Source organism: Marmota monax, unplaced genomic scaffold (genome assembly GCF_021218885.2).
Source record: "Marmota monax isolate L192 unplaced genomic scaffold, Marmota_monax_Labrador192_F-V1.1 WCK01_AAM20220418_F8-fsc00078, whole genome shotgun sequence".
In the NCBI taxonomy this organism is placed as follows: Eukaryota; Metazoa; Chordata; class Mammalia; order Rodentia; family Sciuridae; genus Marmota; species Marmota monax.
The window spans coordinates 4,355,069-4,368,360 of NW_026694865.1; the positions used below are offsets into that span (position 1 = coordinate 4,355,069).

A 13,292-nucleotide genomic window follows, 5' to 3' on the forward strand; every position below is an offset into this window, starting at 1 on the left:
GGGTCGTAGTTTTCAGTCCCCTGAGCCATGGTTAGGGCCGGGGAGGGCTACCTCCCTGCGGAGGCACGGCCTCCAGCTGCAGAAACCTTCTGTGGGGGCGGGGCGATCGTTCCCAAGGCAACACTACGCACCGCCCGGCCAGTCCCATGCCAGCAGCCGAAGGGGGTTGAGGGTGGAGTCCGCGGCCGCTCCATTCGAAGAACGCGTTCTTTCCGGTGCATCTCACCCGCGTGCCGGCGGCAGTGGTGCAGCCCAAGGCGGAAGTGGCTCCCGGACGGAACCGGCTTGCTAGCGCAGCTATGGCTGCGGGCGTCCCTTGTGCGCTAGTTACGAGCTGCTCTTCCACCTTCACGGGAGACCGGCTGGTCCAACGTGAGTAGTGAGGCACCTCGGCCGACCTCCAAAGCCCCCTAGCCTCGGGGGCGACCACCCAGGACCGCGGCCTCGTTCTGGGCCTTGTAGCCGCGATGGGCCCTGGGCTCCTCCCCCGCGGGGCGATGCCGCGTCTCCCCAGGTGTCTGCCCTTTGCCCTTAAGCTTTCCTGCCGCCACCCGACCCACACTGCTTGCATTGTGGCTTTTTGTGTAAAGTGGGACTAATCCCTGCCCGCCCAGCCCATCTTTTGAGATGAACCTGAAGGTGTCCTGCAAATTGTGCTGAGTTGCACGAGTTTAAGATGCTAGAATTGTTGTTGTAATTTTTGTTGCTCTCTCTGCTGCTGAGGTACAGAGATGTTTCCTCTGAATGCTTGACTAGACGTATAAGGACTTGTTAGCTTTGCCCTCTCCACTTTTAGCAATTAACTGCCTTGCTTTCTTCTGAGGCGTGGATTCTCCACTAACATTAGTTATGGAGTTCCATACATCTTGTTTTGCTTCTGGATCCTCGGCGTGGCTCTCAAACTAAGTAACTTTGTGTTTGTATTATGCACACTCTTTGCCCATGCTGAGCGCACCACCGAGATTACACCCCCATTCCCCAAACTAACTTTTAAGGAAATCTTTTTAAACACGACCAATGTAGTTGTGAGACTACGGAACTGGATCACAGGCCAACTTATCACTAAAGGACTCTGTGAAGTTGAATCTGCATAATTCAAAATTTCTATTTTATATGTATGGTTTTGAATAAAAAACTGCCTCATAGCTATATAATTGTGGGTAAGTCACTTGACCTCTCTCCTTGTTTTCCTATCTGTAAAATGAGAATAATTTTCACAAGACTGTGCTTTACCTCAGAGGTTGATATATTGTAAGCATTTCATAAATCTTAGGAATTGGTATGTTATCCCTCTCTCTTTTTTTTTTCTGGGGGGGAGGAGGGTACCGGGAATTGAACTCAGGGCATTTTACCACTGAGCCACATCCTTAGCCCTATTTTGTATTTTATTTTTTATTTAATTAAATTTTTTATTTATATATGACAGCGGAATGCATTACAATTCTTATTACACATACAGAGCACAATTTTTCATATCTCTGGTTGTATACAACGTATATTCACACCAATTCGTGTCTTCATTCATTTACTTTAGATAATAATGTCCATCACATTCCACCATCATTTCTAACCCCATGTTCCCTCCCTTCCCCTCCAACCTCTCTGCCTTATCTAGAGTTCCTCTGTTCCTCCCATGCTCCCTTTCCCTACCCCACTATTTAGAGACAGCTTATCACTGAGTAGCTTAGTGCCTCGCCATTGCTGAGCCTGGCTTTGAACTCACCATCCTGCCTTGGCCTCCCAAGCCCCTGGGATTTCAGACATGCACCACTGTGCCAGGTATATGTTATCTCTCTAACCCTCAGTTTCCCGATTCCTAGAATAGGGCTTATGAACCGGGTGTTTTGAAGGACAGGTGATTCCACAGTTTGAAAGCACTTTGTAAACTGTAATCCATCATACAATTATAATTCTTCTCTACATCTGTCAGATGATAAAATTAGGCAAGATAGCCCTCCAGCACAAATATTCTGATTTAATTATTTGTGATCACTTAGAAAGTTCCTTGCTAGTTTAAAAATTTAATTATAACACTTACTAAATGGTAACTAACTGTTCTAATTATGCCATTTCCTTATCTCTAAGCAGTGTTCCTCTCTTCCCTCTTATCCTTTTTTATGGTTTCATTGTAAAACAAATTTTACTCACTTAGTAAAATTTAATATGGAGAAAAGAAAATGTCAACCAAGTTCATTATCCAAACACAAAGAATGAACTTGATTCAATCTTCTTTCAACCCTTCTTTCCAATGCATAGTTCTAAAAGAAATAATAATTGTAATTACATTTCATATATAATTTTTATCCTGATTTTTTTCTTTTATTTGTAGTGCCAAGGATCCAACCCAGGGCTTTGGCCAGGCTAGGCGAGTGCTGAACTACTGAGCTATATACACAGCCCCTATCCTGGGATATTTTTTACATTCCATCAAAAATTAGTTTCCATTATGTAGTCATCTAGTGGATATACAAGTATTTGCTCAAGATTCTTAAGACTCTTGGCTTATTTAACTTTGCAAAAGACTTAAATGTGTTTGGATTCCCATTAGTGACAGATAAAAGTACTTTCAAAGACAGTCTCAGGATGGCTATAGAGCTGTCATATGCTTTAAAGATCAGAATTGGCAACCAGTGGTCTTTGCCTTAAAGGATCTGATGACTTGTAGTTCCCAGTTAGTAACATTTTACTTCCATGAAGTTGTTACAGAAGCCTAGGTAAGCTTCAGGGTCCTCAGCTGACCAGGTTCTGCCACTTTTTGCCTTGAGAGTCCAGAGACCTGAGTGATGATGAAGCCAGAAAAGAATTTATTATTCATTGTGGTCAGAACCACACTGGGAAGCAAGGGGACTAGCATCCTACCCCTGTCATTGGGGTACTGACAAGAGCTTCAGGTTGGTAAAGGGAAAGGAACAAAAAGGGGAGTGCGTGAGAAGTGTGCATAGTGAAGCAAACTTGTTCAGACTATGTCATCTGGTTGATCATTATCTTGGGTCTGATTCTGCTGGGATGTCATTGCTTTAGGGGGCAATGGATTACTCTTGCTTCAAAGAACAGCTTCAGTTCTTATCCTGGGGTAATCCCTCCTGCCTAGGGGCAGTCCCATCATGGGCAAGCATCCAGGAATGCCTGCTGACTATTCCTGGTATCTTGAAAATATCTAGTTACTCTCATATCTTGGTGTCTTTAGTCTTGACGGGGGATAAGGTAAGGTAAATGTAGTGACAAATTAATTAGTAAAATTAATTCTGTGAAATAATCCATTTTATTTCTGAATGTAAAATGTCTCAGGTAACTCCAATTCATGTTAAATTAGATGACTTTTTCTTTCTGGCCTCATCAAGGTTAATGTAGTGACAAAGTAAGAATAGTTAGTGTGCAGATTACTTGAGAAAGTAGTGCATCAAGAAGAGGAAACTTTTAGGGTTCTCCAATTTCTCTTCCTTTCAACATCTGATCTATTTTAACCAACAGTGGGGAATATTTCATAACCAAATAACCAAGTTTGTTAGAAATACTTAAAGTAAGAATCAGTAGGTTTCTACTATGGATAAAGTACTTGCGTGGACTTTGGGAGAAACTTTTATTTTTCCATTTTTGTTACTCACAGGCCTTATTTGCAGTATTGTGGTGCAATATCATACATCAACTAAAAGAGGCTTTACTTATTACCTTATAGTGTAGACTTTAAAAGGAAACGGAGACTCAAGACACTTGGGGAGCTTGTGCAAGTTTATGTAGAGAGTTGAGATCAAGTGTCTCTATTCTAGGGCCAGAGCTCCTTCCATCTCACATATATTTCATGCACATTTTACTTTTTTTTTCTGGAAAAGTGTAATCTGATAAATAGTTATTAAACAGAGCTGTTAGATGTGGTGATGCACACCTGTAATCCCAGCAGCTCAGGAGTCTAAGGCAGAAGGATTGCAAGTTGGAAGCAAACGTGGTCACTTAGTGAGACCCTGTCTCAAAATAAAAAGTAAAAAGAACTGGGTGTGTAGCTCAGTGGTAGAGTATTCCTGGGTTTAATTTCTATACCACAAAGCAAAGAAAAACAAAACAAGACAGACAAAAAAAAAAAAACCCACAGAGCTAATCTCTGTTCCAGTTACTGCAGCTAAAATGATGACTGAGATATTATTCTTGCCCTCAAGAGGAATGTAGTGGAAATGTATAATCCATCTTTGAAAATGTTAAAATACAGGTATCTAAGTTTTAACGTCTTACTCTTCTTCCATGGAAGGAACTTTAGAGAGTCCCTGGAGATTTGTTTGGTTTTAATATAGGCTATTTGCTATAAGCTATAGGCAACTATAGGCTATTTGCTTTCTACATCTGAACAAACATCCAGAAAGAACATCTGGAGCAAAAATTTTTCTTTTAGCAAAATGTAGGTGTTTGCAGATCTTATAATAATAACAAACATCTATGTGTGTTTACCAGTACTCTTTCCAGAAGTGTATTTACATCATTTAATTGATCCTGTATTATAGTGAAGGCACATTAATTATCTCCATTTTACAATATGAAGAAGCTGTGGCTTGGAAATATAAGGTGACTTGCCCATAGTATTCAGGTAGTAAGTTCTGGGGTATATGTTCAAATTTAGGATTTGTATAAATCGGAATGTGTGAATGAAATGTTTTGTGAATGTATGAATGAAATCCTTAGTAGTCAAAGCTATTTAAAGTGGTGGGTTTGGTTTAAGAAATGATAGGATTAACCCCTAAAAGAATATTTTAAAATATCCCCTCATTACCACTTGGAATGGTTGAAATCTTAATTCTGATTGGATAGAAAAAAAACACAACTTTGCAGAAGATCTATATTAAATTAGAGCTGTATTTAGTATATTAAATATGCATTAAAAAGAGCATTATACTTGCATGATAATCTTTAGGAGTATCTGGATTTTTATTTTCTCAAGTAAACTCAAAGTAGAGTCATTTATTAATCATTCCTATATAAGATTAACATTAAAAAATAAAGGATTATTCCAGATATGAAATTCTATATTATTGTGTTCGTTTTGTATTTTTATGTTAGGTTATTTAATGCTTCTTAACTTGACTCTGGCATTCTTAATTTTTTTGTGTTTATTTTTTGAAAACTTTAAGAAACAAGCCTCATTTTAAGTTGTGGTAGATACTTGTATATTAGAAAAGTTAACTTTTTGAGTTTGGAATTCAGAAACATTTATCCATAGAAACAACCCTTTAGTCCTCAGGTTTCTAAAACTGCAGAATCAGAAAGCTCAATTGTATAATGGATAAATTAAGTTTTAGAGAATTATACAGACAAAACCAGCCATCATTTATAACATTGCTTCTTTGGAAAACATACCTTCTTTTATAGGACTGAGAGTCTGTTTCTAGGTCTGTCAGACTCCTGAATTTACAAAAAGTTCTTGAAGTAATTTACTGAGGAGAAAAGTCTTTATTGTATATATTTATTTATGTATTATGGTGCTGGGGAATTGAACCCAGAGCCACATATATGCTAGGCAATCCCTCTCTCACTGAGTTACATCCCTATTGCAGAAGAATATTTTTATTTAAAAAGTACAGGTTGTACAGCTTAGCCAACATTGTCTAACAGAATAGGGTTAAGAGTTTGAGTCTTCTAATTTGCATTTTTCCAGCAGCTTATGGGAAGTATTTTGAGTGGAGCCTTGTGGTGTATTCTGGGAATAAATAACAGTTTTTGCTTAAACATAGTTGTTCATCTTGTTGTGGGAAGAATCTGCCTTCGATTCAGTTGTAAATGTTCAAGTCTTTATTAAGTAGATGAAAGAAAGGCCAGCAAGGTCTACCAGGAGGACCTAGAGTTGTCATCCCTGAATGATTCAGTAGGTGTTCACACTAAAGCACTGAGTTCAACTGGTAATAAGGTTGGAGGAACTGATTTGTTTTTAGCTCTTATACTTCATATATTTAAAAATTTTCAATTAACATTAAGGCTTAAGATTTTTATGTTTATTTAAAAAAGGGGGTGGATGTTAAGACATAAACTTAAGGAGGGAAGCTTAAATACAAGTTCATTATCTCTCCAGACCCAAAGGGACTTAAAAACATTTCCATGTTATGTTCCAGTACATGTTTTTGTATGTATGTGTGTGAAATTAAAGCTTGTGGATTCCCAAAGTTGTTCACATTAAAGTCGGGGAGCCAAGATTTAGTTCTAGCTCCTTTGTACATGTGAAAATCAAGTTTTTGGCATCCCAAACTGTATATAGTCAAAGAAGAGGTAAGGAATAGGAAAAATTGCAGTAGATTTTACTGTTATGAATTTACATTTACCCTCTCATGGTTGTTGGGGATTTCACAGATGCAATGTGATAAGTTAAATAATAAAGGAACACATCTCTATGGGTATCCCGTGTGTTTCCTTCCTTGTGGAGTACAGAATTTGACTTTTTGTGTTATGTTTTAGACTGATTTTAAAAAGATATTTTTGATGAATGAGATAATTATAAAGTATTGTCTTTCCAATAAATTGGGGGAGGGTAGAGAGGAGGAGGAGAAATATCAGTGGAACTGATTATGTATCAGTCATGTTGTACAAAACTATTTATGATAGAGTATTGTATCATTCTGGAAGATTCTGAACATATCTAGACTCAAAACTTTATTTCTGGTCCATTTAACTGTTTTTCCTATGGCAAAAGGAAAAATATCTAGAAAGTATGCAGTGGTCATTTGGTTTAAACAACTTGCTGCCTTTTGCCCTATGTAATTCCCCAATAAATAATGACAATAAATAATGAAATAAAATCAGTTTTGTAAGGTTAAACTATGAAAATTGTTTTAAATTTGGCAATAATGGTAACCTGGATATGACGTATGGTATTCATGTTGGAGCCAGTGCATACATGTACCACAAATACATCTTTAATAATTACATGTCCAGGAAGCAAGGGTGACGTTAAGTTAAGGCGGACCAGGACAGTTGTGAAACTCTTAGAACCTTTATAATGTTTTAGGTTCAGTAAAAACTTTAAATATTTAGAGTTTAATTTTCCAGACCTGATAGCTGGTTCTGCATGGAGGTAGAGAAGAGTGTGATCATGTGTTTTAGTCAGTTTTTTGCTGCTGTGACCAAAAGACTTGACAACAATTTCAGAGAAGGAAAAGTTTATTTGGCTCTCATTGTCTCAGCTCCCAGTGTATATATAGATTGCTACCTCTGTTGCTCTGTCCTGGAGGTGAGACCACATCCTGGTGGAAGGGTGTGGAGGAGGAAAGCAGATGAAGACATGACAGTCAGTCAGGAAGCAGAGAGAACCAGCTTCCCTCACCATGCACACCCCCAGTGACCCACCTTCTCCAACCACACCCCACCTGCCTTCAGTTATCACCCAGTTAATCCATTCAAGTAGGTGAACGCACTGATCGAGTCAGTGCTCTCATGGCCCCATCATTTCACCTGTAAACTTTCTTGCATTTTCTCACAAGTTTTTTAGGACACCTTATATCTAAACCCAACACTGTGCTTGGATTAAAATCCTGTGTGCTTAGAACAGAAATATGTGGATTTTTGGTGATAAGCAGCACTGTGATGCTGATGGAACAGAGCTTCCAATTGTCTGAATTCTGTCAGATCATACAGGATTTTTGTGGGGAGAAGAGTATCTGTGGATTGCGGGCTGAGTTCTGTTCTCTTCTTAGCCATCTGACTTAAGTAAGTCAGCTTCATTCCACAGTGATTTACTGAGTGTTGTTACATGTGCTGTTCATTGTTCTGGAAATCTAAATAGGTACCTCAGTCACCTACATCATTGGTAAAACGAGAGCATTTTCTCTTGACTTCCATGGTTTTTTAGTAGCCTCATGGAGATTATAATTAAATCCTGTTTTAATGTGTTTACAGAGTTGTGCCACCACTATTACAATGTGATTTTAGAACCTTTGTATCACCCCAGAAGGAAACCTGTGCCTATTTGCAGTCTCTCCTCATTCCCACCCTCTGCTCTAGGGCACCGTTAATGTTCTTTCTTTATAGTACTTTTTTTGCCTTTTCTGGACATTTCATATAAATGGACTCATATAATATGTGGTCTTTTGTGTCTAGTTTCTTTTAGCATAATGTTTTAGAGGTTTATCCATATTATAGCATGTACTTCATATTCCATTTCATGGATATGTTGTACCACATTGTGTTTATCCATTCAACAGTTGAGGGACATTTGGGCTGTTTCTACTTTCTGGCTATTATGAATAATGCTGTTGTGAACATTCTTGTACAACTTTATGTGTAGACATATGTTTTCATTTCTCTTGGGTAGATGCCTAGAAGTGGAATTGGTGGGTCATATGGTAAGTTTTATATTTAATATTTTAAGAAGCTGCCAAACTGTCTCTCAGAGTGGCTGTACCATTTTACATTTCCATCAGCAATGTATTGAAGGTTGCAGTAACACTTGTTATTGTCTGCGTTTTGATTGTAGCTCTTCTAGTAAGTGTGAAGTATCTGATTGTGGTTTTGATTTGCCATTCCCTAATAACTAATGATATTGAAAATTATTCTGTGTGCATGTAGTCCATTCATTTCTTTTTTGATGGAAGGTCTATTCAATTTTTTTTGCCCATTTTTAATTTTTTTTATCTTATTATTTTGAGAGTTCTTTATATCTTTGTATAATTTATATGGATTTATAATTTTCACTTTTTCTCAGTTTCTTATTTTGGTTTTGAAATGCAAGTCTTTAATTTTGACAAAGTCTGGCTTATCATTTTTTCTTTTTTCATGATCTTTTGTGTATTGCCCAGCAATGATTTTGCCCCTCTTGAAGGCTTTTGGAGGCTGGGACTTTGGATTTGTTATCTTTTTGACATTTGCCAGTGGACCAAATGTGTTTTCAGACTTTGAGTACAGGGGCTACAGTGTAAATATTCTTCATGAAACTTACTCTGTTTTGGAAAATTCATCTTGGACATGCTTTTCTTTCAGAGTAAATTAGTGTCTGCTGCAGAAATTGTCATTCCGAGTAGATGTTGAGATTTCTTGTAAGATTTTATTGTGATGTTGATTTGTTTATGAGAAATTACCATTTGAATATAAAAATATTTCATGTCACAATTGTCCTGTTTAGGTGTTATACAGTCATTTTTCCAGAAAACTAACATTCATAGATTATTTTCAAAGTACCTAAGATTAATTGCCAAATAATTTTTATGGCTAATAATCAAAAAAGGCATGAGATAGATTATATCAGAAATAGATTTTATCAGTTCAAGTAGTTATGGTGCCAGCTGTAATAACTAGTTCTGGTTCTATGAGAAAGACTAAAACTAACTTTGCATTCCAGAACTCCACAAGGTTTCTCCTTTAGATCAGTGTTTCTCAGCTTCCACACTGTTGACATTTGGGGTCAGTTGTGGGGCTGTCTTGGTCATTGTAGAATGTTGAGCAGTTTCTTGGCCTCAGTTAGATGTGAGTAGCATCTCCCTACTTGTGACAATTAAAAAAATAAATAAATAAAACCCCAAAACTCAAATGCTGGCTTGTGGCTTTTTGGGAGGCAAAATCATATACTCACAGAGAATCACAGCTTTAGATATGTATGTAGAACTACAATTTTGAATAGGTAATAATAATAGAATTCAAAGAAGTTTCCTCTCCTTCCCCAAATTGGGTCAGAATTGTCCAGGGCATGTGCCATTGGAGTTGAAAGTGATCTTTGCGGACAACCCATAAAACTTAGAGGCTGATAGTTTCTGCTTGACCCTCATAAAACATTACATGGTGTTCTCTCTCCCTCCTATGAGTGTCTTCACATTCTTGTTTACGTATTTCTCCTTGGGTTTTGAGATCCTCCAAAAGGCAAGCGGAGATCATATACATGCTTACACACATAGTTATTTTAAAATGAAGCTGAGGACCAATCCCAGATGACTATTGGGAGAAAGTAAACTTGAAGAAAAGAAAAAGGACTGAATTCTAGATAGGGAAGAGGGGAGGGAGGGTAAGGGAGGAGGCAGGGGATTAGCAAGAATGGTGGAATGTGATGGACGTTATTATCCAAAGTATATGTATGAAGACACGAATTGGGTGTCAAACTATTTTATATATAAACAGAGATATGAAAAATCGTGGTATATATATATATATATATATATATATATATATATATAAAAAATAAGAATTGTAATGCAAAAAAGTACATGTATAAAGACATGAATTGGTATGAACATACTTTATATACAAAGATATGAAAAATTGTGCTGTATATGTATAATAAGAATTGTAATGAATTCCGCTGTCGTATTTAAGAAAATAAAATCAATATAAAAAAAGAAAAAGGACTGGGTTGGATTTCCTCTGCTTCAACTTTTGAAACTTTTCCACTGTAATACACTGTGTTATAAAAAGCCCAAGAGCCTGTGGAAATGTAACCAGAGAGAAGGGGTGTGTCAGAGAGAGGTAATGAAGTGTTGTAAGCAAAGCAGAATCTCTGTACTCTTGCTTAGTCAGTGTGTGCTGCTTTACCTCAATCTAGTTATACTTCCCCCAGCAAATCAGTGCTGCTCCAGCTATTGACCTCTCCCAAAGACTGAAACAAACACTGTGTGTACTTGCCCCCAGAAGCTGGGCTATGGTTACCCAGGGACTCCCAGATAGGAATTTCCTGGCATTTGTCTGTGTAAAGTCCCAATTCTAACATTGCAGTTTTAACCTTTAAATGCCACGCAGTCTTCCAGGGCCTTTACATTGCAGCACGGTGGTCTGCTCTTAGTCTGTGGGAGTCATCTGTTGGTTACAATAACTGCTGCAAAGCATTCCGCAAAGCAGCATCTACACCTGTCCTGCTATGACAGTCCTTTCTCATTTTAAGCCCTGACAATGGAAAAGAAAAACTGGCGAAGGCATATTTTAGGGGGTGATTGGGGCTGGAAGAGAGAAGCCGGAGCAACTTGAAGGAAGGGTTTTTCTTGGTTATAGTGTTTTCTACTAACCCTCTTCAGCGAGGTCCTCACCTACCCTGGAGTCAGGAGTATGTCACGCATCAACAAACAAAGGGGAGAAGGAATGGACCTTACTGAGGCCCTTCTCTGTGCTCAGCACCTGTCCTTTCATACACGTTTTCACTTAATCACAACTGTTTGAGGAGTGTTTTTGTCTCTCTTAGAGGGATGGGACATAGGACTTGCCAAGGGCCAACATTCCCATGCAGGTCTGTCTAACCCTGGGTCTGGGCTGCTGTTTTGTGTGGCCCTTTCCCCTTCTGATTAGTGCTGTCTTCACAGAGGGGAGGCAGAGCAACTTTGTGTCTTCAGGAGAGTAGATCCCATGAAAGACACTTGTAAAGGGAGTGGGGTGTTATGATCCTTGGCAGTAAAAGCAATTTCAGTTTGAAAAAGAATGAAACTAACTTTGTATTCTCAGAAGAGTGCTGTTTTTCTGGAAAGATCATATTGATTTACGGTGGAAGCTGTCTTCCCTCATAACATAGGAAATATGATTAACCGCTGGACAGCTTCTCTTTACAAAGCTCTTGATTAGTTAAGTGTACATTAATTCTGTTGGGATTAAAAGTGTTCTTAATTATTTTATTGCTAAAGGAGATGTGAAAAATCCAAACACAGTATCAATATACTTAGTTTAAAATTCCCTTGTCATTTTTGGCTGAAGTGCTGCAAGGACAGAGGAGGGGTAAAATAAGAGGGGTGTGTGTGTGTGTGTTCGTTTATGCATGCACAGGAAAGTGGATATTTGTGGTGGTTTGGAGAATTTACCTTAAGTCTGCTTCCTTATTCATGATAAAAACCTCTTATTGAATATGAACAATCAAAAGCTTAGCTGCCTCTTTTCTTTGATTTGCTTACCAAATTGGCACTCTCTTGAAAGGAGTATGAGGCTAAACGGGAACAGGACAAAGTTGGGCAAGAGGAAGAAGGAAGTGTTGGGTTACTAAACTGAAATGTTGCCTTGGCATACAGCTCCCTTCAAATCCTGTGTTTGTTTCTTTTCAATAACTTATTCTGTGGCATCATAGGGGAAATAAATTCACCAAGGAAGCAGGAAGATAGGAGATCCTGGATAATTGATGACTGTAGAAGAACAGTTTCTCAAACAGGGAAAGAGGTTTATATTTGCATTTAGAACTGGGGGAAAGATCTACACTTGCTACTAGAACTGGGTGGAAATGTAACTTGTTACATAAAAGCACTGCAAATTAACTACTTTAAGCTGTGAAACCAAGTGTGTAATAAGAGACCTGGCAATTAATCACCTAGTGTTTGTCTCTTAACAAATTATGTATTACAGCTCCACCAGGTGGCTGCCAACAGTGGGAATGAGACAGGCTGACCTCCACCAGGAGAGTGAAGCCGTTTTTTTAGTTGATTTGTATGTGGTAGGAAGGACAAATCAAAATTCAGTACAATCAAGGGCAAGGAAGGGAGATCATAGCACGTTTCTCTAGGAAGTCAGTATGGTAACAACAAACCATAGAAAGCACAGCAAACCTTGAAAATAATTGGGACTCCTTTGACATAAATAACTGAATGCTATAAACAGTTTTCTTATGGGTTAATTGTCCTGAGGGTTCATTTGTAATGGTACCTCCATTTGGGATATTGTTTTTAGTGGCCCTAAAAGGACAGAGGATACTCTAGGTCCAAGGGTTAGTTTTCGGTGTGACAGACGTTTGAGAGTGATCCAGCTCATATGTTGAGTATTGTAACCAGGTGGTGCAGTAGGAAAGAGCGCTGATGACCTGACACTGGTTTTAGGCTCTGCTCCTTTTAGGCAAGTGGTTTCTTTTTTCTGACCCTCAGTTTTCTCATCTGGGAAATGAGTGAGTTATACTAGCTGATCTCAAAACAGCCATGTGCACAAGCATTTGGTGATTTTGTTTTAATTTGGGAAAGAATAAATTTGTTAAGCATTTGAAGCTAAATAAAAAAGACAAGGGAGGAAAATGATACTTAATGTAGACATTTACATTTACATTTTTACAATTAAACTCTACATTAAGATATTGATAATGGGAATTAGAATGAGTCAGTCTTCACTCCTCTCTCCCTGGTTCTAATATGGCACACAGATGTGATAATAAAGTCCATATGCAGCTTCACTCAAAGTATCTGATTAGACATAAAATGTTAAAAACGAAAAAAAAATCTGATAAGTGAATTGAGCTATCAACTTATTTTAGGCAGTACAGAGAATAAAACAAAACCCACCCAGCTACTAAAATGTGGAGTTCATTTTCCCAATTTATTGGCTCTATTTCCATCTGGGTTTAAAGAAAGGAGAAAGCACTGCTGCTTTATTTTTTTCTTCTGTTTCTT

General features: G+C 38.1%; 1 protein-coding gene across 5 annotated transcripts in view; it reads left to right on the forward strand.

The window, feature by feature from the left end:
* The first annotated feature begins 252 nt into the window (after positions 1-252).
* Positions 253-13,292, forward strand: part of Aagab (alpha and gamma adaptin binding protein) — a 49,045-nt gene continuing 36,005 nt past the window's right edge. For 3 of the 5 annotated variants that reach the window (XM_046426662.2, XM_058573305.1, XM_058573303.1), the window contains exon 1: positions 253-372. In XM_046426662.2, the coding sequence (XP_046282618.1) occupies positions 300-372 (73 nt within the window). In that variant the 5' untranslated portion in view covers positions 253-299. The other 2 variants (XM_058573306.1, XM_058573304.1) reach the window with 2 other exon arrangements.